Below are 26,892 nucleotides of genomic sequence, written 5' to 3' on the forward strand. Positions count from 1 at the left end.
AGCAGTAGGTTAGAGTTCACAATTGCCGCAGTGTATGTGCGACTGTGCGCTGCTGTTACCGGGTTTTTAATTTGTTGAAAAGTGATTCATCGAGAAAAAAAAATAAAGAACGGAGGAGAATGGCCTCTGGTAAGTTTATTGTGAACTAAGTGTATGCGATGTGTTCAATATGAATTTTATGTGTCACATTTAAAAATAAAAAAACATTTAATGAGACTGCTGGCTCAGTTAGCACGCTAGCTAGTTAAAGTAGCGTTAGTTTAACAAGCTTTCAAGCGCGACCATTAGAGAATGAACACCAGCCATAGTTTGTTGGCGAATTTATTACCCTTTCGAAAATAACGTCTGCCGCTTTGTGTAAAATCACACTTAGTTATTTTGATTCGCTCAACCATCTTTCTTGTTTAGTTTCCCTTTTTAGATGAGAATTGACCGCCATTTTTGTCGCGCAGCGTGGTCCTGTTAGCACGGTGCTAACTAGCACGCTAACGTTAGCTAGCTAGTCTACGAGTATCACGCATATTATTAGCAACGATAGTTAGCTAGCTAACGCCAGCTATCCAAGGCCTGCTATTTACACCGGGTATTTATATGCATTTCKTATTGACTTGCATGCATTATCTTTATGATAACATTAGATGGGAACAACATTTAATATAAGTCACAGCTTATCAAACTAAGTTTACTTGATATCGAAATAAGTTAAAGTAATATAGCGAGATAAGTTAGCTAACGTTACAGGTTTACGTCCTATTGGTACGATCTTTGCTATTCATATTAGGAGACATGTTCAATGCCTAACTAACAGCTAGATGGCTCATTGGCTAACCAGCTAGCGAACATTGTAGCAATTTTGCCACCCAATCACCCATATCCTTCTCGTTCACAGATTCGGGCTACGGTCAGCCTGGCGCTCAAAGGTAACGTGAAATCACAATGAATACATTAGCCACTCGGCGCTTTCAAGTTGCCATGAAACTTATATTTAGTTACCACTTAAGCAATTGCATAAATTTGTGTGTAAACTCTCCAATTAGCCACACAATGCTTGATCACTTTAAATATTTAATTCGATATGTTCTTGACGGGTAAACTAATTGATAGTACATCCCCAGTTGTGGTAGCTTTGGGGCTCAACATAGGGAGTCTGTATTGGTTGAACTCCCTGAATTGTATTGGTGGGTGGCGACGGAAAATAACCCTACCAGAATATAGCTGGCAACATTCAAAAACGTTTCCTGCCAGAGGCATATATAACATCTCAAGGAACTATACTTACCAGATGTGAAATGTGACCCTCGCTATCAAATATAAGTCTGAATACAATTTGTCCCAACCACACTATATTCCTGCTGTGTACACAGTGGTATATTTTGTGGTAGAATGTCTAGCATGAAGTGTGTTGTCTTATGGCAGCCTGCTGTCTAAATCTACAGGAATATGGTGCTGTTCAGACAAAAGTTGGATTCAGATGTTTATTTGATAGCAAGGGACATTTCACTTTACATCTGGTAAATAGAGTTCCTAAAGATTTATACATATGCCTTTGACAGGAAACGTTTTTTTTGGGTGAAACCAGCTATATTGTGGCGGGGTTGTTTTCTGCAACCAGAACAATGCACAACTGAGTCCAACCAATAGCTTTGAGACATCGGGAGTCTAAGTTATGTTAAATGCTCTAGCAACAAACTCATCCATAAGTGGACATCTGATGTTGCTCATTAGAAATGCATTTCCAAATCGGTTGTTTGGGGGGTGTACATGTTGCATTAAAGACATGTTCCAGTACTTTGGTGGCTAAAAGTTTATTTTTATTTTTTGCTCCCGCTTTGGGCTGGATATGTCAATGTGTAGTTCATACATGCATGATCTATGAGCCGAATAACTTTCTTACCTCAACTAGCCATGAAATCCCGAGGTTGAAAGCAACTCTTTTCTTGAAGCTGTGCCATGCCATTTTCCCCAAAGTGTGCGAGCCCCCAAGCAATTCTAGATCTAGCCAATGAGCTTCTCCCCCTCTCATTTGAGGCCTGCCCAGTGTTATCCAATGAGTTTGCTGGGCGGGCCCAACGGCGCAGTGGACACAGCGTAAGGGGGGGTGGGACACTGGGGGGCAATGACGTGGTGCGCACATGTGAGACCGTATGCAATTTTCGGGCACCAATTTTGGCTCGTGAGTGCTACTTTCAGAACTACAGGCTAAGAAGTATACGAAAGTTCAGGAGAATCTCTAAGATATCTAACTTTAGCTCTCCCTCCCACAGCTATGGAGCTTATCCTCCAGCTCAGCAGAGTGGGCCGGTATGTGTGGCCCCTCAATTTCTCACTGAATGTTGTATGAAACTATTTTCTATGTTAATTTCATCCCACTTTTGTTCAGATAATGACAATTAAATGCATATTGCAGGGCTACGGTCAAGGAAATGGAAGTGGCTCATTTGGTGGACAGAGTTATGCTGGCTATGGACAGTCTGGTATGTTACATTTTTGGAGTCTTGGGAAATTATTTGAGGTCTAGAAGTTGCTGTTTTTAATACATAACATTTCCATTTTTGTTTCTCCAGCAGAGGGTTATGGCCAAACACAGGCGGCAAGCTATGGCCAGCCGCCCTATGATGTCTATGGGCAACAAGGTTCGGATTCCGCTGCTGGGTAAGGCCACTGGCACTACATAAACACAGTATTCCTTGCCGTTATGTACTTTGCCTTTCTACTGGACTAATCTCATTGCAAATGTTACCTTTCAGTAATCTGTTTTGTTCATTATTAAAGTCTTTGTTGGTGTCTCGGGAATAATTGTTGTGAAAACTTCTCACGATATAGTGGTGCTGACAAGTCGTCATACAGTCAGCCAAGTTCGTATGGCGGCACCGCCGGTGGCGGCTCTTATGAACAATCTCAAGGAGGCTACAAAGGTCGAAGTGAAGGTTAGTTATTCTATCAATTTACAGTGCATTCGGAAGCTATTTAGGCCCCTTCCCATTTTGTTATGTTACACCTTATTCTAAAATTGATCAAATAAAAAAAAATCTCCTCTGTCTACACACAATACCCCATAACACATTTTTGCAAAAAATAAAATACCTTATTTACAAACGTATTCAGACCCTTTATGATGAGACTTGAAATTGAGCTCGGGTGCATCCTGTTTCCATTGATCATCCTTGATGTTTCTACAACTTGACTGGAGTCCACCTGTGGTAAATTTAATTGATTGGACATGATTTGGGAAGGCACACACATGTCTATGTAAGGTGCCGCAGTTGACAGTGCATGTCAGAGCAAAAACCAAGCCATGAGGTCAAAGGAATTGTCCGTAGAACTCCGAGACAGGATTGTGTCGAGGCACAGATCTGGGGAAAGGTACCAATAAATGTCTGCTGCATTGAAGGTCCCCAAGAACACAGTGGCCTCCATCATTCTTAAATGGAAGACTCTTCCTAGAGCTGGACGCCCGGCCAAACTAAGCAATCGGGGGAGAAGGGCGTTGGTCAGGGAGGTGACCAAGAATCCAAGTCACTCTGACAGAGCTCCAGAGTGGCGATGGGAAAACCTTCCAGAAGGACAACCATCTCTGCAGCACTCTACCAATCAGGCCTTTGTGGTAGAGTGGCCAGACAGAAGCCACCACTCAGTAAAAGGCACATGACAGCCCACTTGGAGTTTGTCAAAAGGCACCTAAAGGACTCTCAAACCATATAAACAAGATTCTTTGGTCTGATGAAACAAAGATTGAACTCTTTGGCCTGAATGCCAAGAATCACATCTGGAGGAATCCTGGCACCATCCCTACGGTGCAGCATGGTGGTGGCAGCATCATGCTGTGGGGGATGTTTTTCAGCAGCAGTGACTGGGAGACTAGTCTGGATTGAGGGAAAGATGAATGGAGCAAAGTACAGAGAGATCCTTGATGAAAACCTGCTCATGACATCAAGACTGGGCGACGGTTCCCCTTCCAACAGGACAACGACCCTAATCACACAGCCAAGACAACGCAGGAGTGGCTTCGGGACAAGTCTCTGAATGTCCTTGAGTGGCCCAGCCAGTGCCCGGACTTGAACCTGATCGAACATCTCTGGAGAGACCTGAAAATAGCTGTGCAGCGTTGCTCCCCATCCAACCTGAGAGCTTGAGAGGATCTGCAGAGAAGAATGGGAGAAACTCCCCAAATACAGGTGTGCTAAACTTGTTGCGTCATACCCAAGAAGACTCGAGGCTGTAATCGCTGCCAAAGGTGCTTCAACAAAGTACTGAGTAAAGTGTCTGAATACTTAAGTAAATGTTATATTTTAGGTTTTTATTTTCAAATAATTTGCAAAAATGTCCTAACCTGTTTTTTTGCTTTGTCTCTATGGGGTTTTGTGTGTCGATTGAGGGGCGGGACAAATGTAATACATTTTAGAATACGGCTGTAACGTGACAATGTGGAAAGTCGAGGGATCTTAATGCTTTCCCTATGCACTGTATATATTACATGGCAATGATTTTTCTTGATCAAATGGCCTGCAAAGGTCTGCATACCTTGTTTTATTATGATTTGGAGGATCAGCAATTTATGACCAAGGTTGATCGGCCAGACTGGACTGTTTAAGATGTCTGAATGCCACCCATTAAAGAAAAGAAAAAACTTTTATTGCAGAAAAGTCTCATATATATATAAAACAAAGTGCCATTCATATATATATATATATATAACCGGAAATACAAACGTGCGCAAAGAAAGACAACACCACATAACTCAAAGGGCTTGTGTGCCTGTGTTTTGCCCCAGGTGAAGGCGGTCAAGGCAGGAGGTATGGTGGAGATGATGGGGGCTCAGACAGGGGCTCTTCTGACGGGTATAGAGGCCGAGGGCGTGGTGGGTACGAGCGCGGGGGATACGACAGGGGTGGAAGAGACGGCCCTCCATCCGGTATTGGGTAAGTTCCAGAGCGTGACCACCCGCAAGGTACTTCTGCAACACCCATGCCAGGTAGATGTTCCTTCCAACGCAATGCATGATATAACCCATTCTGATCCATCACACCACTCCTCATCCACATGGACTAATACCTCGTCACCCCCTACCCCATCCTGCTATAGCCCCCCCCCCACATCAATGTCCACCTGGGATGTGCTTAGGGCTGAGCGATATGGCCTAAAGTCATTTCGATTTTATTTTTTCTCACTCATGGACGATTAACGATATCTCGATTTTTGAAAAGTTCTCTACGCTTTGTTGCACATTTAAAGGTCAACACACTGCATTTCAAATGGTCAGGAATAATCTAATGAATTCAGGGCTTGTAAAATTATACCTAGGCTAAATATAAGCCTTCCACAACCATAAGAACCATTATTTTATCAAAATAGTTTCACCCGCTTTTTTGCAATACACAGATTTCTGGCTTTCAAGTTTGTATGGAAAAATGATTAAAATAATAATAATAATAATAATAAWAAAAATATATATAWAWAAAWAWAWATATATATATATWTWTTTTTTAACCATGAACATCCACTAATAATGACCAACGTCTTGAAGCAGGCATAGAAAATGAACACAGGGCTCAATTTCTCAAGCACAAGCCCATGTGCTAGTGAGTAGCCAGGGGATCTTTTTTATTTCAAGATCTATTTGCTTGCTAACAAGGTAGAACTGTTATTAATAGACCCGCTTGTCCATCTCCAACTCTTGGAACAGCCTGCCAGTTCACCTAGTTTAAATATTGAAATCAAGTGGCCTACCTGGATAAGATGCTTATTTCTCAGAATGAGAACGAGTTGACAATTCCTTTTATATACAGTTGAAGTCGGAAGTTTACATACACTTAGGTTCGAATCATTAAAACTCATTTTTCAATCACTCCACATATTTCTTGTTAACTTCTTATGGCTGCAATCATGCTACCGGGATCGATATGACAGCAGCCAGATAAAGTGCAGGGCGCCAAATTCAAACAAATCTCATAATTAAAATTCCTCAAACATACATGTGTCTTATATCATTTTAAAGGTAATCTTGTTGTTAATCCCACAAGTGTCCGATTTCAAATATGCTTTTCAGCGAAAGCACTACAAACGATTATGTTAGGTCACCACCAAACCACAATAAGCACAGCCATTTTTCCAGCGAAAGATAGCTTTCACAAAAAGCAGAAATAGAGATAAAATTAATCACTAACCTTTGATGATCTTCATCAGATGACACTCATAGGACTTCATGTTACACAATACATGCATGTTTTGTTTGATAAAGTTCATATTTATATAAAAAAATATGAGTTTACATTGGCGCGTTACATTCACTAGTTCCAAAAACATCAAGTGATTTTGCATAGCCACATCGTTTCAACAGAAATACTCATCAGAAATGTAGATGATAATACAAGTTATACACATGGAATTATAGATATACCTCTCCTTAATGCAAACGCGGTGTCAGATTTCAGAAAAACTTTACGGAAAAAGCAAATCATGCAATAATCTGAGACGTCGCTCAGAACAATAGCCAAATTAGCCACCATGTTGGAGTCAACAGAAACCAGAAAATACATGATAAATGTTTCCTTACCTTTGATGAACTTCATCAGAATGCAGTCCTAGGAATCCCAGGTCCACAATAAATGCTTGATTTGTTCGATAATGTCCGTTATTTATGTCCAATTAGCTACTTTGGTTAGCGCGTTTGGTAAACAATTCCAAAGTCACAAAGCGCGTCCACTATAACGTGACAATGTCCACAAGTTCCATAACAGTCAGTAGAAACATGTCAAACGATGTATTGAATCAATCTTTAGAATGTTGTTAACATCTTGAATAACGTTCCAACCGGAGAATTAGATTGACTTCAGTTGAGCGATGGAACGGAGCTGCCTATCACGTGAACGCGCGTGGTCAAAGCATGGTCAGCTCGTGGCAGTGGTGAATTCCTGTCTCCTTCGGCCCCCCTTCACATTAGTCATCAGACAAAGTTTTATTGACTGTTGACATCTAGTGGAAGCCGTAGGAAGTGAAAACTCATCAATATCTCGCTGTAATTTCAATGAGCTTGGTTGAAAATCTGCCACCTCAGAAAGAATCCAAACAGGAAGTGGAACTTCTCAGGTTTTTGCCTGCCATGAGTTCTGTTATACTCACAGACATAATTCAAACAGTTTTAGAAACTTCAGAGTGTTTTCTATCCAATACTAATAATAATATGCATATAGTAGCAACTATGACTGAGGAGCAGGCCGTTTACTCTGGGCCCCTCTGTGCACCTTTCATCCAAGCTACTCAATACTGCCCCTGCAGCCATAAGACGTTAACAAACTATAGTTGGCAAGTCGGTTAGAATAGCTACTTTGTGCATGGCACAAGTAATTTTTCCAACAATTGTTTACAGACAGATTATTTCACTTATAATTCACTATATCACAATTCCAGTGGGTCAGAAGTTTACATACACTAAGTTGACTGTGCCTTTAAACAGCTTGGAAAATTCCAGAAAATGATGTCATGGCTTTAGAAGCTTCTGAAAGGCTAATTGACGTCAATTGTAGGTGTGGATGTATTTCAAGGCCTACCTTCAAACTTAGTGCCTCCTTTGTTTGACATCATGGGGTAATCAAAATAAATCAGCCAAGACCTCAGAAAAAAATTGTGGACCTCCAGAAGTCTGGTTCATCTTTGGGAGCAATTACCAAACGCCTGAAGGTACCACKTTCATCTGTACAAACAATAGCACACAAGTATAAACACCATGGAACCAAGCAGCCGTCATAGCTCTCAGGAAGGAGACGCATTCTGTCTCCTAGAGATTAATGTACTTTGGTGCGACAAGTGTAAATCAATCCCAGAACAACAGCAAAGGACCTTGTGAAGATGCTGGAGGAAACGGATACAAAAGTATCTATATCCACAGTAAAACGAGTCCTATATCGACATAACCTGAAAGGCTGCTCAGCAAGGAAAAAGAACTGTTTAGCTATAATGACCAATGTTATGTTTGGAGGAAAAAGGGGGGAGTTTTGCAAGCCGAAGAACACCATCCCATCCATGAAGCACGGGGATGGCAGCATCATGTTGTGGAGGTGCTTTGCTGCAGGGGGGACTGGTGCACTTCACAAAATAGATGGCATCATGAGGTAGGAAAATTATGTGGATATATTGAAGCAACATCTCAAGACATCTGTCAGGAAGTTAAAGCTTGGTCACAATTGGGTCTTCCAAATGGACAATGACCCCAAGCATACTTCCAAAGTTGCCCTGACCTCAATCCTAAAGAAAATTAGTGGGCAGAACTGAATAAGTGTGTGTGTGAGAGAGCAGGAAGGCCTACAAACCTGACTCAGTTACCCCAGCTCTGTCAGGAGGAATGGGCCAAAATTCACCCAACTTATTGTGGGAATCTTGTGGAAGACTACCTGAAACGTTTGACCAAGTTAAACAATTTAAAGGCAATGCTACCAAATACTAATTGAGTGTATGTAAACTTCTGACCCACTGGGAATGTGATGAAAGAAATAAAAGCTGAAATAAATCATTCCACTATTCTGACATTTCACATTCTTAAAGTAATGTGGTGATCCTAACTGACCCAAGATAGGGATTTTTACTAGGATTAAATGTCAGGAATTGTGAAACTGAGTTTAAATGTATTTGGATAAGGTCTATAAACTTCCGACTTCAACTGTAAATGCGTCTTGTTATGCTCATTGAGCATTTATGAAACAGACCAGTCAGCTAGCACATACAGTAAGTCTGTGGCTAAAATTATGCTAGCRGTACATGGTGCCGCACGCGTCAAACTGAGCATTCATGTTACTCCACATGTTGATACTCTCGTGTTAGTAGGGTCTGCTCTGTTCTACATTTTGGGAGTTGAGACATAAGGTTATTGTTAGAAAGGCTAAGTTCTTGTCTATTACTGTAAAATAATGTAAGCGTTAGTCTATATGAAATTCTGTTAGACAACATCCAATGCAATTAGTTTAAACTGCTTGTCAGAGGACGAAGTTACACTAAATGGCCAAACATCTCATTCCAAAATCATGGTCATTAATATGGAGTATGTCGTGTGTCKYCSYCCCCCCCCCCCCCTMSCYSCTATAACAGCCTCCACTCTTCTGGGAAGGATTTCCACTAGATGTTGGAACATTGCTGCGGCGACTTGTTTCCATTCAGCCACAACAGCATTAGTGAGGTCGGGTAGTCGGCGTTCCAATTCATCCCAATGGTGTTCAATGGGGTTGAAGTCAGGGCTCTGTGCAGGCACGTCAATTTCTTCCACAACAATGTCGACAAACCATTTCTGTATGGACCTCGCTTTGTGCCTGGGGGCATTGTCATGCTGAAACAGGAAAAGGGCTTCCCCAAACTGTTGCCACAAAGTTGGAAGCACAGAATTGTCTAGAAAGTCATTGTAAGTTATAACGTTAAGATTCCCTTCACTGAAACTAAGGGGCCGAACCATTAAAAACAGCCCAGACCCTTATTCCTCCTCCACCAAGCTTTACAGTGGCACTATGCCATTGGGGCAGGTCGTGTTCTCCTGGCATCTGCCCAACCCGAAATCGTCTGTCGGATATGCCAGATGGTGAAGCGTGATTCATCACCCCAGAGAACGCGTTTCCACTGCTCCGGRGTCCAATGGCGGGGAGCTTTACACAACTTGAGCAGCTTGCTTGGAATTGCTCATGGTGATCTTAGGTTTGTGTGCGTTTTTTGGGGGGGCCATGGAAACTCATTTCATGAAGCTCCCGACAAACAGTTCTTGTGCTGATGTTGCTTCCAGAGGCAGTTTGGAACTCCGAAGTGAGTGTTGCAACCGAGGACAAACTATTTTAGGCACTAAAGCACTCGGTGGTCCCGTTCTGTGAGCTTATGTGGTCTACCACTTTGCTGCTGAGCCTTTGTTGCTCTTTGACGCTTCCACTTCACAGTAACAACACTTACAGTTGACCATGGCAGGGCAGAAATCTTAAGAACTAACTTGTTGGAAAGGTGGCATCCAATGACAGTGCCACGTTGAAAGTCATAGCTCTTCAGTAAGGCTGTTCTTCTGCCGATGGTCGTCTATGGCGGCTGTGTGCTCAATCTTTTAAAAATTATAGCCAAAGCCACTAATTTGAGCGCGTGTCCACAACTTTCCAAATGCATTGCATATACAAAATTCAGACCCCTTAAATTTTCACACATTTTGTTACGTTACAGCCTTATTCTAAAACTGATTTAAATAGTTTTTCCTACACACACTAACCCATAATGACAAAACAGAAACAGGTGTTTAGAAATGTTTGCATATGTGTGTGTGTAAAAAGACGTATTCAGACCTTTTACTCAGTACTTTATTGAAGCACGTTTCGCAGCGATTTTCAGCCTCGCGTCTTCATGGGTATGGCGCTACAAGATTGTCACACCTCTATTTGGGGACTTTCTCCCATTCTTCTCTGCAGATCCTCTCAATCTCTGTCAGGTCTCTCCAGAGATGTTCGATCAGGTTCAAGTCTGTGATCTGGCTGGGCCACTCAAGGACATTCAGAGACTTGTCCCGAAGCCACTCCTGCATTGTCTTGACTGTGTGATTATGGTCGTTGTCCTGTTGGAAGGTGAACCTTTGTCCCAGTCTGAGGTCCTGAGCGCTCTAGAGCAGGTTTTCATCAAGGATCTCTCTGTACTTTGCTCCGTTCATATTTAGCTCGATCCAGACTAGTCTCCCAGTCCCTGCTGCTGAAAAATATCCCCACAGCAGGATGCGGCCACCACCATGCTTCACCTTAGGGATGGTGCCAGGTTTCTTCCAGGTGTGATTCTTGGCATTCAGGCCAAAGAGTTTCTCATGGTTCGAGAGTCGTTTAGGTGCCTTTTGGCTAACTCCAAGTGGGCTATCATGTGACTTCTGTCTGGCCACTCTACCATAAAGCCCTGATTGGTGGAGTGCTGCAGAGATGGTTGTTCTTGTGGAAGGTTCTCCCATCGCCACAGAGGAACTCTGGAGCTCTGTCAGAGTGACTTGGGTTCTTGGTCACCTCCCTGACCAAGGCCCTTCTCCCCTGATTGCTCAGTTTGGCTGGGCGTCCAGCTCTAGGAAGAGTATTGGTGGTTCCAAACTTCTTCCATTTAAGACTGATGGAGGCCGCTGTGTTCTTGGGGACCTTCAATGCAGCAGACATTTTCAATGCAGGTACACTTCTCAAGATCTGCGCCTCAACACAATCCTGTGTCGAAGCTCTACGGACAATTCCTTTGACCTCGTTCCTTGGTTTTTGCTCTGACATGCACTGTCCACTCCGGGACCGTATATAGACGTGTGTCCGTGCCTTTCCAAATCATGTCCAATCAATTGAATTTACCACAGGTGGACTCCTATGAAGTTGTAGAAACATCTCAAGGATGATCAATGGAAACAGGATACACCTGAGCTCAATTTCGAGCCTCGTAGCAAAGGTTCTGAATTACTTATGTAACGGTATTTCTGTTTATTTTTAATACATTTCTAAAAACCTGTTTTCGCTTTGTCATTATGGGGTATTGTGTGTAGATTGATTGGAAAATAATTTAATCAGTTTTAGAAAAGGACTGTAACGAAATGGGAAGGAGTCTGAATACTTTCCTAATTCACTGAATAGTATGTCTTGTTGTGAGTGGCAGGTTGAGGGGCTTGGTTTCTGTGTGGGAAGGCGTGAAGGAGACGAGACCAGAAGACAACGCTCATAAAAACTAACCAAAAATAAAAACCTTATCTTGCGATACAGAATTTGGAACATCGCGCTTAAACATTAATTCGATATCGCCCAGCCCTAGATGTGCTATATGTTTTACCTTGAGGCTTCACTCATAGAATTAGAATTGTATTTATGTGGTTTAAGTGACTTGTGAGGATATAACCTGTGTTCCATCTCAATCATAAATATGCATGCAACATTCTGGCTGATTATGGCCTTGCTAGCAAATTTCAATGAATGTGAAGCTCAAATGGCTTGTGGGACAGATGACATGGTGGGGTGTCTGCTACTGACTCCTGTGGTGCAAGGAGTTAAGGTGACACTGTTCACCTGACCCCCTTTATGAACTAGATAGGGTGTTGAGGATTGAGTCRCTTCACCAGCCAAGGATCCTGTAGACCCCAGCTTTTGTACATCTTCATTAACAAGGCTGTTGAATATAATAGTCAGGACTTTGTCGCTTGCCAGTCATCAGTTCATATTGCAATCTATCTACAATGGCAGTTCTGGAAACTTTTTGTATTTGACAAGCAATTATAGATCTTGGCCAAGTAGCTTTCAGTGTAGAAGACTTGTAGCCTAAACCATTATTTTATCAAGATTTACTTTTCTTATCCTTGGCTATCATTTGTAATTGAGACATTTGTAATTGGAAGCTTTTAACAACCACTTTGGTAATGGCATTGAATAACGAGTACAGTAGTTCTGCCGCAGTGCTGTCACATTCTCAACATTTCTGACCATCGAGATTTCATTTTACATGGTTCCTGACAAGTAATAGACATCAGAGGAGAGTTGTAATGCTTCTGCACATGTATATCAAACGTGCTACGAATCCTGCTGGCTGTTATTATGGATGCTTTTCGCTATTGAAAACTCTCTGTGCAAAGTTAAGACTATATTCTAGCTGGAATGAGGATTATTTTGCCCCCCCCCCCCCCTTTTGCTTTGAGAACCGCCTCATGAGCGCCTTAAACAATGCCCCCAGAATGATCTGTTATTGAAGTGACCTGATTTTCACAAGTTAAACCCAAGAAACATTGTAAGCTGCTGTACATCAACAGGTTTCATTTAAGTGTTGTATATTTGACATGGAGACATTTGTATTGTGTTAACTTTGGATCTACATTTTATACTACAGGTTTCAGTGAATGAAATTAAACTTGGACCTCAGCTAATGGAGCTCATATATAAGCACTCAATGGAAGAACACTCGACTTGTCGAGTGCCGCAGCTATTCAAACCATTTCGTGCTATCAGTACTTTTTAAATTGACTTTTTTTTWATCCAAAAACTTTATCCAATTGAATACTCTAAGCTAATCTGGTCTTGTAGCAATCTAAATTTACACATTAGCCATCAGTGCCTCTTCACTCATCAGAACCTACCTGTGTATATAGTGGGCATTCTGTCCAGTTTTGTCCATTTTTGATCTTAAAACATCCCAGACATAACACTTTCCCATGTGAGTGGGAAGAGCATTTCCACGATAGTCGCACACCATGGCAGGAGTGCATACTGATGGGGATGTAGGGGAGCTTTGAGCTCTGTTGTGACAAAGGAAACCCATCATATCTACAATTTTTCCTCTGCAGAGGTGGTGACCGTGGTGGCTACAAAAATTTCGGTGGTAAGTGACGAGCATCAGAACTGTCTCGGTTGGGGAGGAAAAAGGTTGATTTAGGAGTAGGGAGTAGGAAAGAAAGCAGAACAAACTGAATGTCACCTTTTTCTTGTCAGAACCTCAGACCTCCGCCTATTGTTCTTAGGGAGGGGGATTTCTCATAATTGCTCTTTTAGATATTTTAGCACAAGAAGCCTGAAGTTTATACATAATGGTATTGTTGCATGAGGACAAGGTTGAATGTAAATGACAAAGGATGTGAAGTGTGCTGTGGCGAAGGATGAAACTGGCTAGGAACTGGAGAGTTCTTTCTAATTTTTTATTTATCTTYTAAACTCAATCATTTCTGCCCGTGTTGTAAGGTGTTGAGCGATTTTATATGAATGTCGCAACACTGCAGCAGAAAGCTGTAAAAACTGCCTTATTCTAAATGTTAACGTAGCCTGGTGCATACACTATTGGTAGAGTTGATGATTTCTTGTATGGATGTTGAATAAAGTTGTGTAGTGTACAAAGTGCAGGTTCTCATGGCTTTCCCCACCTTTCCTCTTTGTTGTATTTCAGGTCCTCGAGACTTCGGCTCAAGGGATGAACCAAGTGAGTTGCACATGCTCGTTTGAATTTCAGGGTAACAAGAAGCAATCTAGGGTTTGACTATCCCTGCAATCATGCCAGCCTAACGCTGACCTCTAGTCTCTCGCAAGCAAATGCCACAGAACAACAGGCTGGTTCAAGTGATGCATCTGCTGAGTAGTACCTCGGTGTTTGTCCCCAGCTGGAGGTAGCGGCGGTAGCCAAGGTAGCGGCAGCGGTGGGGAGGACAACTCTGACAACAACACCATCTTCGTCCAGGGACTGGGAGAAGATGTCACAAGTGATGAAGTGGGCAACTACTTCAAACAGATTGGGATTATTAAGGTAAGGATTGGCAACCCATTAGCCCCTTCCCCATAGGGCCTAGATATTTCATCTAAGTGGCTAGGATGTAGGGATTGTTTCTGGACGGGGAATGCGTCTCCCTGTCCACTTGCGTGGCTACTAGTGACGGGGAGCGGCATATCAGACCTGCCAACCTGCACACGTTTTGCATACCGCACACGCAATTTGAGGTCAAAGTACGCTGGTACAAAAAAACAACCCTAAAATAGGCTTCTATTTTTACTAGACTAGCCACATAAAGACACCTATTTAATTAGAATAATCATTACCCCTACATTTAACTTAAACTGTGAGTCATTGAGAACACCTCAATTTCATTTAGGGTCTAACACAATACTTCAGTTTTGGCTACATTGTGTGAAATAATTTAAAACTAGATTTCAGGAAATGGCAGTTGGTGCATTTAGCATTTTTGAAAAACTAACTTCCTGAGGGGGAAGTTGACTTACCCCCCCCCCCCCCCCAAAAAAAACCCATTTGAATGTATATCTAGTGACCTACTGAATAGCAGCCAATTACCAAGTACCCATTAGTCTAACTTACCATTCCTACTGAGGCAGTCTAACGCCAACATCGTTATTAACTTATACTTGGTCACCATCCCGGATACGGGAGCATCCTCATCAGTAAAAAAGCTGACTAGCATAGCGCCACAAGTAAATACTAGCATATAAATATCATGAAATCACAAGTCCAAGACACCAAATGAAAGATACACATCTTGTGAATCCAGCCATCATTTCCGATTTTTAAAATGTTTTACAGCGAAAACACTATGTATTTCTATTAGCTAACCACAATAGCAAAAGACTCAACAGCATATTTTCACCATTTCCCCCCCCCCCCGCATAGCTACCTATCACAAAACCGACCAAATAGAGAGATAATTAGTCACTAACCAAGAAACAACTTCATCAGATGACAGTCTTATAACATGTTATACAATAAATCTATGTTTTGTTTGAAAATGTGCATATTTGAGGTATAACTCATAGTTTTACTTTGCAGCTACCATAAAAAAATATCACCAAAGCAGCCAGAATAATTAGAGAGCAACGTGAAATACCTAAATACTCATCATAAAACATTTATGAAAAATACATGGTGTACAGCAAATGAAAGATAAACATCTTGTGAATCCAGCCAATATTTCAGATTTTTTAAGTGTTTTACAGCGAAAACACAATATAGAATTATATTAGCTTACCACAATAGCCAACCACACAACCGCATTCATTCACCGCAAAGGTAGCGATCGCAAAAAAACAGCAAAAGATATAAAATTATTCACTAACCTTGACAAACTTCATCAGATGACAGTCCTATAACATCATGTTACACAATTTTGTTCGAAAATGTGTATATTTAGCRGTACAAATCGTGGTTTTACAATGTGAATACGTAGTCAAAATGCACTAAATTATCCAGAGATATTTTGGACAGTCACCTAATCTAATCAAATAACTCATCATAAACTTTACTAAAAAATACATGTTGTACAGCAAATGGAAGATACACTAGTTCTTAATGCAACCGCTGTGTTAGATTTTTAAAAATAACTTTAGTACGACATACAGCTTACGTTATAGCGAGACAGCGCCCGCCAAAACGCTGAATAATGAAACTAAACATTTTCCACAGAAATACGAAATAACATCATAAATGGTTCCTACTTTTGCTGAGCTTCCATCAGAATCTTGTACAAGGAGTCCTTTGTCCAGAATAAATTGTTGTTTGGTTTTAGAATGTCCTCTTCGCCTGTCGAATTAGCAACCATAGCAAGCCATGTGGCGCAAAGATGTCCATCTTCACCAAACGCAGAGAACGGAAAACGCCAAAACTCCCGATAAACGTTCAATAATCTGATAAAACTATATTGAAAAAACATACTTTACGATGATATTATCACATGTATCAAATAAAATCAAAGCCGGAGTTATTAGACGTCTATACCGAACGCTATTCAGAAGCCAATGGCGATGTCCTTCCTGCGCCTTGCTTGACAAAGGAAATTGGGGTCACGTCATTCCAAGAGCTCTTGTTCGACCTCAGATCAAGCTAGACACCCCATTCCACCTCCCACTGCCTGTTGACATCTAGTGGAAGGCGTATGAAGTGCATGTATATCCATAGATTTCAGGCAAATGAATAGGAAGGCCCTGGAACAGAGCCACGATTTCAGATTTTTCACTTCCTGACAGGAAGTTTGCTGCAAAATGAGTTCTGTTTTACTCACAGATATAATTCAAACGGTTTTAGAAACTTGAGTGTTTTCTATCCAATAGTAATAATAATATGCATATTGTACGAGCAAGAATAGAGTACGAGGCAGTTTAATTTGGGCACGGTTTTTTACAAAGTGAAAATAGCGCCCCCCTATTGACAAAAGGTTTAAGCAAAAACAAATGTTGGCAGGTCTGCAATCTTATATCGATACTTTGACTCAAACTTTTGGTCTGTTGCTAGGTAGCATTAGCTAGCGCTAGTCTGCTGTACCTGCGGCCAAAAGAAATCCATCTTATTAGTGAGCAAACATGTTTTCAGCGCTTTTATTTCCGTGTCTTAACAAAATAAATGTTCTCTCCAGCAAACCTATAGTGAGCAACATGTTTGGAACATGAAATCGCAATAAAATCCCAGTATCGAATCGCAATACATATAGAATCGTGATAATTGCGATAATAATGTGTTGGAACCTAAGTGTCGTGATAACTTATCGTGAGTTCCCTGGCAATTCCCAGTCTTAATGGCAACCCAGATGTATGTGTCCTAGTGTTTAATCTTTGTGTCCTGTCTTGATAGTTGAACAAGAAGACTGGCCTGCCCATGATCAACCTGTACTCTGACAAGGCTACGGGAAGACTGAAAGGAGAGGCCACGGTCTCATTTGATGATCCACCTTCCGCCAAAGCAGCCATTGAGTGGTTTGACGGTAAGGGTGTACTCTATATTCCCATGCTCTTATGCTGTGTTCAGTTCTTCTGTTACATTCTCATCCATGTCTAATTTTCTTCTAGGCAAAGAATTCCAAGGGAAACCCCTCAAAGTGTCTTTTGCCACCCGAAGAGCCGAGTTCACGCAGAGGGGTGGCGGTGCAGGAGGAGGAAGAGGTGGCGGAGGAGGTACGTTTCATTCACGTTTTGGTGACAAACCATTCAAATGTTGCTGTAATTACCCGCGGGTGAGTTTCCCAAAAACACAAGATTATCTTTGTGCTAAAGATGAGCTTTAAATCCATTGGCAGGCAATAAGGGTATAACAATTCAGATACGAATTGGAATCTGGTAAAATTATTTAAGATATGAGTGCATCATTCTKAGAACCCAAATGTAGCATGCGTCGGGGCAGTACAACTCTGCACAGAGCGTGCTGACCAACTGGCGGTAGGACTATTCCTGATTTTTAACTACCACCGAATAAGGCATTTTGAAGAATGGAAAGGCGAAGTGGCATGTGCTCTGCTCAGGTAGAGAGCCCCGTCTGTGCAGATGCTTGGTGTGAACCAATGTAATTGTCATCATGCACTGTTGAAAATGCTGTTTTACCGGAATGAAAGTATGCTACCGGAGACAACATATTTGGCAACCTGCTGATCTGGGCTTACATCCATTTAAAATTTTGTTTTGATTCTTCAGGTTCACCATCAGCAATAGTTTTAGTAGTTTTGCTTTAAACACTGTTTATTTAGTCTTTTTTTTTTTAGATTCAGGGTAAAGTTGATGATTTCATAACAAGGACAGCAATCACTTTTGAGAGCTGCGCTACATGGTCAACGCGGTCGGGAGGAGAAGAGAACTTCACTCTGAAAGATTTTCTTTTTATCTTTTCTTTAGAATGTTTATATTTTTGCAACAAATGTTAGCGCATTTATTCGCATCGAACGAAATCTCATGGGTTCGTTCCTCTAGTCAAACAGAATCGCACCTCATCGTTTCAAATTAAAGCCTACCTTGGCCCGTGTATCTAGATCGAATTGTCTTGAAAGGGAAAGATGCATGCCCCTAATGGGTAATGGAATAAATGATCTTGATGCTAAATACTAGATGAACATTTTCTTTGATGAAAAATAGATTTTCTTCAGCTCTTCTAAAGTATGTTTGTGGATAGGATTGCCTGATCATGTCAACGATGATTTGGTGTCTCTGGCGTGAACCAGGTTTGGGTGATATACTTCGAAATGCTGGCTGAGTTTCAATCGTTTTAAAATATGTATATACACTAAGTATACAGGACATTAAGAACACCTGGTATTTCCATGACTGACTGACCATGTGAAAGCTTTGATCCCTTATTGATGTCACTTGTTAAATCCACTTCAGTCAATGTAGATGAAGGGGAGGAGACTGGAACATGGACTATGTATGTGTGCCATTCAGAAGGTGAATGGGCAAGACAAAATATTGAAGTGCTTTTGAACAGGGTATGGTAGTCTGTGCCAGGCGCACTGGTTTGTGCTCTACAGTTTCCCATGTGTATCAAGAATGGTCCACCACCCAAAGGACATGCTGCGAACTTGACCCAACTGTGGAAAGCATTGGAGTCAAGATGGGCCAGCATCCCTGTGGAAGGCTTTCAACACCTTGTAGAATCCATTCCCCGATGGGTAGGGGTGTGTGAAACTCAATATCAGGTTGGTGTTCCTAATGTTTGCTATACTCAGTGTGTGTATATATACAGTGAGCTCCAAAAGTATTGGGGGGTGAGGGGCGTGCGTGCAACTTAATATTATGGTGGCCCAAAAGTATTGGAACAAATTCGCTTGTGTATTAATAACCCCATAGAGTTGTCGGTGCCCTCGCAGAAATTTAATTGGCGTGTGCCATGTATATTTTTGTCTGTCCCCACCAGACATGTTCATGACATTAAAATGCCAAACCTGTGAACCAACGAAATTAATTTGGAGACGGATCGAAACATTCATGGATATTTAGGTAGCTTGCTATTGATAGCTAATTTGTCCTGGAAAAGAAACMTTGGGTTATTTTAGCTGGGATGTATATGGTCCTTTTTTGTGTATTTTTGAGGGGACTGGCTCTTTGTAGAATTTTGACCCATGTTGAGTCATACAGAATTGTGTGTTCTCTACTGTAACAATTAATAAAAAGGGGAAACTAGGTTAGTTTTTCTCCTTGTTCATTCTTCTAATGTGGATTTTATATGGCAGTTTGCAACCGACTTTGATGTGCAATTACCACCACCAAATGAATCAGGGTCACACGCCACTCCATCACCCACGTGGGTGTATGCTCCTAAAAACCAATGACTTGCACTGCGTCAAGCATCTAAAATAGTACAAAGTTGTATTTTTAGCACCTGGCTACGCAGACGCTCGTTGACTCGTGCGAGCAGTTTGGATGAAATTATTGACTAACAGGTATGTGTGTGTTTATTTTGCAACGCACGCGATGCCGGGCGGTGTGGTCAGCATGTAAGCCAATGGCAGCCTTTGCATCTGCGGTGGAAGGTTGTCTTTAAAAAAAGTTGTCTTTATTGAAAACTAGTACACAATTTCTTCCATCACTTATGCAAGAGCTGATGCCAAACTGCAAGCCTGCATCACATATTGCACAACACAACGCTACAGGGGTGTTTGTCAGACCATGAGACAATCCGCAAATCAGTCTTCTTACCAAAACGTCTAGAGCGTCTCAAAAACCCGCACATGTCCGTTTTTCTCTAGGATGACCACAAGACTCCTTTGAAGGTAGCCCGGTACCAGTGAAAAAAATTATGGAAGTACAGTGCCTTTAAGAAAGTATTCACTTCCCTTGACTTTTCCCACATTTTGTTGTTACAGCCTGAATTTATAATCGATTAAATTGATGTTCTTTGTCACTGGCCTACACGCAATACCCCATAATGTCAGTGGATTTGTTTTTCGTTATTTTTATTAATTTAAAAATGACGAGCTAAAATGTCTTGCGTTAAGTATTCAACCCCTTTCTTATGGAAACCCTAAATAAATTCAGGAGTCCAAATATGTTTAACAAGTTATAACTTGCATGGACTTGCTCTGTGTGCAATAATAGTGTTTAACATGATTTTTGAATGACTACCTCATCTCTGTACCACACACATACAAGAACCTGTAAGGTCCCTCAGTCGAGCAGTGAATTTCAAACACAGATTCAACCAGAAAGACCAGGGAGGTTTTCCAATGCCGCGCAAAGAAGGGAACCTATTGGTAGATGGGTAAAAAAAGAAGCAGCCATTGAATGTTCCTTTTGAGCATGGTTAAGTTATTAATTACACTTCGGATGGCATCAGTACACCCAGTCACTACAAAGATACAGGCGTCGTTCCTAACTCCGTTGCCGGAAAGGAAGGAAACCGCTCAGGGATTTCACCATGAGGCCAGTGGTGACTTTAAAACAGTTAATGAGTTTAATGGCTGTGTTTGGAGAAAACTGAGGTTAGATCTACAACTTTGTAGTTACTCCACAATACTAACATAAATTACAAAGGGAAAAGAAGGAAGCCTGTACATAATACAAAATATTCCAAAACATACATCCTGTTCGCAACAAGGCACTGAAAGTAATACTGGAAAATATGTGACAAAGCAATTAACATTTTGTCCTGAATACAAACTCGGTTTGTTTGTTGTGAATGCATCACATTACGGAGTACCGCTGTCCATATTTTTAAGCATAGTGGTGGTGGCTGCATCATGTTATGGGTATGCTTGTAATCGTGAAGGACTGGAGTTTTTTTAGGATAGAAAGGGAATGGAGCTAAGCACAGGGAAAGTCCTGCAAAGCCTGGTTGTATGACTTCCACCAGACACTGGGAGATTAATTCACCTTTCAGCAGGACAATAACCTATAACACAAGGCCACATCTTGTTACTTACCAAGAAGATGGTGAATGTTCCTGAGTGGCTGAGTTACCGTTTTTACTTAAATCTACGTGGAAATTCTATGGCAAGACCTGAAAATAGTTGTCTACCGTTGATCAAAAACCAATTTGACAGAGCTTGAAGAGTTATGGGGAAAGAATAGTGGAAAATGTTGCACAGTCCAAGTGTGGAACGCTCTTGAAGACTTAACCAGAAAAACTCAAAGCTGTAATCACTGCCAGAGGTGCTTCTACAAAATATTGACACAGGGTTGGGAATACTTATGTAAATGAGATCTGTAAATTTTGAAAAAATGTATAACATGTTTTCACTTTGTCACTTGCTCCGAATACAAGTGTAGACCTTCTAGTGAAATGCTTACTTACAAACCCTCGACTCTTCTTGAATTGCTCTGTTGGTTTAGAAAATATTTACCAAATTAAACTAAAGTAACACATTGGAATAACGAGGCTATATACAGGGGGTACTGGTACCGAGCCAGTGTGCGTGAGGTAATTGAGTTGAGGTAATTTGTACATGTAGGTAGGGGTGAAGTGACTGCATAGATAAGAAACAGTGATTAGCAGCAGTGTACAAAACAAATGGGGGTGTGTAAATAGTCCACTGGCCATTTTGATTAATTGTTCAGCAGTCTTATGGCTTGGGTGTAGAAGCTGTTAAGGAGCCCTTTGGTCCTAGACTTGGCGCTCCGGTACCGCTTGCTGTGCAGTAGCATAGAGAACAGTATGACTTGGGTGAATGGAGTCTCTGACAATTTTTCGGGCTTTCCTCTGACACCATCTATTATATAGGTCCTGGAGGGCAGGAAGCTTGGCCCCAGTGATGTACTGGGCTGTACGAGCAGATGCCATACCAGGCGGTGATGCAACCGGTTCAGGATGCGCTCAATGGTGCAGCTGTAGAACTTTTTGAGGATCTGGGGACCTATGCCAAATCTTTTCAGTCTCCTGAGGGGGAAAAGGGATTGTTGTTCCCTCTTCACGACTGTCTTGGTGTGTTTGGACCATGATAGTTTGTTGGTGATGTGGACACCAAGGAACTTGACACTCTCGACCCGCTCCAGCCCCGACAATGTTAATGGGGGCATGTTCGGCCCGCCTTTTCCTGGTAGTCCACGATCAGCTCCTTTGTCTTGCTCACATTGAGGGAGAGGTTGTTGTCCTGGCACCACACTGCCAGGTCTCTGATCTCCCTGTAGGATGTCTTGTCGGTGATCAGGCCTACCACTGTTGTGTCGTCAGCAAACTTAATGATGGTGTTGGAGTCGTTTGGCCATGTAGTTGTGGGTGATCAGGGAGTGCAGGAGCGGACTAAGTACACACCCCTGAGGGGCCCCAGTGTTGAGGATCAGTGTGGCAGACGTGTTGTTGCCTACCCTTACTACATGGGGCGGCCCGTCAGGAAGTCCAGGATCCAGTTGCAGAGGGTGGTGTTTAGTCCCCTTAGCTTAGTGATGAGCTTCATGGGCACTATGGTGTTGAATGCTGAGCGGTAGTCAATGAACAGCATTCTCACATAGGTGTTCCCTTTGTCCAGGTCGGAAAGGGCAGTGTTGTGTGAGATTGCGATATCAGTGGATCTGTTCGTCATTATGGGGTCCTGTGTGTAGATGGGTAAGATTTGTAATAAAATTAAAATTAAAAAGTTTTAATCCATTTTGAATTCAGGCTGGTTCACAACAAAATGTATGAATAAATCAAGGAGCCTGAAAACTTTCTAAAGACACACATGGAAGTATATTGAACAAAAACGCAGCAATTTCAACGATTTTACTGAGTTCAGTCAATTTAAATATATTAAGCCYTAATTTATGGATTTCACATGACTGGGCAGGGGTGCAGCCATGGGAGGGCATAGCCAAGTCAATCAGAATGAGTTTTCCCCCACAAAGAAGGCTTTATTACAGACAGAAATACTCCTCAGTTCATCAGTTGTCCTCCAGGTGGCTGCTCTCAGATGATACCACAGGTGAAGAAGCTGGATGTGGAGTTCTTGGGCTGGCATGGTTACATGTGGTTGTGAGGCCGGTTGGACGTACTGCCAAATTCTCTTATGGTAGAGAAATTAACCTTAAATTATTTGGTAGCTCTGGTGGATATTCCTGCAGTCAGCATACCAATTGCACGCCCCCTCAATGTGGAGTTTTGTGTCAAAACTGCACATTTTAGTGGCATTTTGTTGGCCCCAGCACAACGTGCATCTGTGTAATCAGCTTCTTGATATCCCACACCTGTCAGGTGGATGGATAMTCTTGGCAAAGGAGAAATGGGGGGGATTGGAGTGCAAGAGGGTTGAGGAGGCTTGACTCGCTGGGCATCTTGTTACAGTATGTCATGCATTCTCTGAATTTGGTCCACATGGAATTATACTGATCAATAGTGGCTTCCATGTAGGAACTTTTGAATGTTCTTTGAGCTAGCTAGGTAACTAATAATCTTAAATTAGCTAGCTAACCAGCTTGTGTATTTTGTCAATTAATAAATGCAACGTGAATTGTGATCAATAGGCCTATAGTATCCTTAATTAGCATTGTGAAGTGAATCGATTTTTCTCTAGCTAATTCAAATTATCTTGCCCTATCTTCTAAATCAATCTTGTAACGTCATTACAGTAGCCTATGCTTCAGAAGGGCGAGGGGCAGGTAGCCTGCACACGCTCTGGAAAAGATTTTAAGCTTGCAGACATACATTTGTTTCTGAGTGACAGAGGGCTTTCCGTAGGCGTTTTGTTGTGGGAATAGGAAAACAATGCCTGGAGCGTAAAATAACGGTTCTGTTCCGGAACAGTATGGATCACTTTCGTTCCAGGTTCTGTTTTGATCCCTCACATTTTATTTTTCGGGGCTGTTCCCTCAACCAGTTCCAGGCCCCGTTTTATTATACATATGAAGATATTGGTTTATAGGTGTTGTACACAACGTTTTGGAGAAATCTGTTTAGCGGTGTCAAAAGATGACACGTACTCCATTTTCAAAATGGCGGCTGATCCATCACGGTGACATCATTGGTCCAAGAGGCAAGTTTGTTCCTTGGGTAGAGTAACCTTTGTACCAAATTCCAAGACTCTAGGTTGAATGAGGAGGCGGGGCTAACCTCTGAGGTCGAAGGTGGTTTATAGCACCACTATTTGGCAGTTGCACCACGTGTAACCAGATGTAGTTGTGCATAATTTTACACCRTCCCACAAAGTTTGATATTTGTATGCCTTACCACTTCAGAGCTATAGCGCTCCAAACATAAAAAATAAATAATACTGCTAACAATTATAATAGGATTCCAACCCCTTCATTACACTATTGTTCAAAATTCAATCACCCTTTTCACCCTCATTTGCCTGTGCTACCCCATGGGCTCATCTGCGACTATCCATAGTTTTAAGCTGACGTTAGCTAGCTACTTTTTGTCACTCAACACCGACAAACAGCTATAACTTTTGATAGTAGTAAATAATTCTGTTCAGATTTTTGTTTTGTATAGCAGAGAAGTAGACCAAGATGTCATACCTTCTAAGTTTAAGTCGAAAGTCCTGCAACACTTTTCGATTACACTTGCTTGGCAAAAATGTAATGAGTTTCCTAAATCCGCAGTTTTTAGTTTTTTTTGATTGGTAGCATATATTTTGTTCTGATATCAGATTTGAATAGCGGAGAAGTGGAGCGTATTAAGTCTTATTCTAACGTGTGAAAGTGTTCAATTTCGTTTGTTTATTTWAAAAAGTTTGAGGAAATGTTATTGATTCTGTTTAAAAAATAAATTAAACGTTCATTTGATCGGTTGATTATTTTTGTTCAGATTTTAATAGCAGAGCAGAAGAAGATTTTATACTAATTTATCTAAGTTGGCAAAGTGTCAAACTAGCTGATTTGTGTCAAGTTGCGTTATTGCATTTACAGTGARTGGAATGTTGGATGTCATGTCACAATGGGACCTTTTTAGAATGCTTTAAAAAGTGAATTAAGATAGACAAATAGTTTAGAAAGGTATAGAAGATATCAGTTATATACAAGCAAGTCAATCCAGAGCGGTCTACACATTTTACAGTTAACTGCGTTTCTAGCTTAAATGGTGTAAGAGGAGTGCTAAAGAATAACTATAATAAGRCATTTTTTAATATTTAAAAGTGGGTACTCCTGCTTTGCAAGCCCAACTAACAAATAGAAGACAGAAATAAGTGGTACAATATTTAAAGTGTTTCTGCTTTTGCAAGCCAGACTAATTATTTTGTTTCTGGGAAATTACTCCTGAAGAATGAACTGAGCTTTCTTTGAACCCCATTGTTGAAGCAAGTGGTATTTGATGTCGCTATTTAGGTTTCGGAGGCCGTGGACGTGGACGTGGGTTTGGAGGCGGCGGCGGCGGTGGTGGTGGTGGTGGTGGTGGTGGACCCAACTTTGACATTAAGGGAGGGGACTGGCCATGTCCTAACAGGTATTTATTGCAATATTTTGTTTGAAGAGGGACAGGTGCAATTAAAACAATTTTCATGAGTCATCCATTGTATGTGCCACTAAATGATGTTTGAATGTGATGGTTGACAATTGTTCCCCTCTCCTTTTCAGTTCTTGTGGCAACATGAACTTTGCRMGACGATACGAATGCAACAAGTGTGGCACACCGAAACCAGGGGACAGCGGAGGAGGTATGTAATGATGGATATTGCTATGAGCCTGCGGTAGAGAGACCTGGGTTTCAAGTAGACTATAGGCGGAAGTTGAGTCATTTAACCACTAATACTATAAACTACTACTTCTCTGTTGCAGAACTTGCTCTAACAGCTGGCTTATGTTTGTAGATCGTGGTGGTGGCGGCGGCAGAGGAGGGTATGGTGGTGACAGGGGCGGCGGCGGCGGCTACAGAGGCCGTGGGGGGTTCCGTGGAGGTGACCGCGGTGGTGACCGTGGAGGTGACCGCGGTGGTTATGGCGGAGGTGGATATGGTGGTGACAGGGGCTACAAGATGGGAGGAAGGTAAATCGATTACTGCGTCATTTCCCTCCCATGCAGTTCAATATTTGACCAGAAGAGGGTGTACCTGACATGTGATAGTGAACTGTAGAATATTGAATTAGGTTAACTTTTTTTTGTCCTTTTTGTTTCTCTAATAGTAATGAGTGMTTTTTATTTTATTTTTTATATTAAGYTAGCTGAACACCAGTCAGCATTATCTGACTGAATGCCAATGCCTTCATGGTATGGTATAATTGACTATGGGTCTATTGTTTTCTTCCCTCAGAGGTGACCATAGAGAAGACAGAAGAGACCGGCCATACTAAGGATTCACATGGACACCATTCCAGCCCAGGGGTTAGGGGAAGGGAGGGGGGATTGATATACACTTTGATTTGCATTCCTTTCATTACCAATGCATCACATGTATTGCTTCTGATCTGTCTTGTCGGGAGGTCAGGGTAAAGATGTGCAACTACTGTGAAAGGACTTTTGGGCTGATAAGCAGGGTTGTTGAAGTGGGCAGGGTCAAATGTCGTGTTTATTGTTTATTTTCATTTCTCCGATTCTAAGTCCAGGCATTGTGAGGTAGACTTCTAAGACTTCGTATCATTGTTTTGTAAAATTGAAATGAACTGTTTTACTTGGGTTTCTCTTTTTTCCAAATGATATTAAACTGTTCTGATCTTAGTGTCTTCCTGTGTGWTTTACTTCAAAGTTCTAGTGGGAATCTACATACATATTGAATGTGTGGGTATTAATTGCTAAATTGTCAAATACTAGCAATTGAATTAAGCATGTCAGCTTTTCTCAATGTCTGCAGGTAAATTTTGGGTCT

At 41.6% G+C, this 26,892-nt stretch overlaps 1 protein-coding gene across 1 annotated transcript; it reads left to right on the forward strand.

Annotated features, from left to right (window-relative positions):
- The first annotated feature begins 4 nt into the window (after window positions 1-4).
- LOC111982634 (RNA-binding protein FUS) lies at window positions 5-26,744 on the forward strand. The gene is made up of 16 exons (XM_024014229.2): window positions 5-129; window positions 890-920; window positions 2,265-2,301; window positions 2,408-2,474; window positions 2,565-2,652; window positions 2,824-2,927; window positions 4,772-4,919; window positions 13,283-13,317; window positions 13,876-13,908; window positions 14,087-14,229; window positions 17,053-17,182; window positions 17,268-17,372; window positions 25,419-25,536; window positions 25,668-25,747; window positions 25,901-26,075; window positions 26,341-26,744. The coding sequence occupies exons 1-16, from the start codon at window positions 120-122 to the stop codon at window positions 26,378-26,380; spliced, it is 1,344 nt and encodes a 447-aa protein (XP_023869997.1). The 5' UTR covers window positions 5-119; the 3' UTR covers window positions 26,381-26,744.
- The last annotated feature ends 148 nt before the right edge of the window (window positions 26,745-26,892 follow it).

Source organism: Salvelinus sp. IW2-2015, linkage group LG22 (assembly GCF_002910315.2).
Source record: "Salvelinus sp. IW2-2015 linkage group LG22, ASM291031v2, whole genome shotgun sequence".
Lineage (NCBI taxonomy): Eukaryota > Metazoa > Chordata > Actinopteri > Salmoniformes > Salmonidae > Salvelinus > Salvelinus sp. IW2-2015.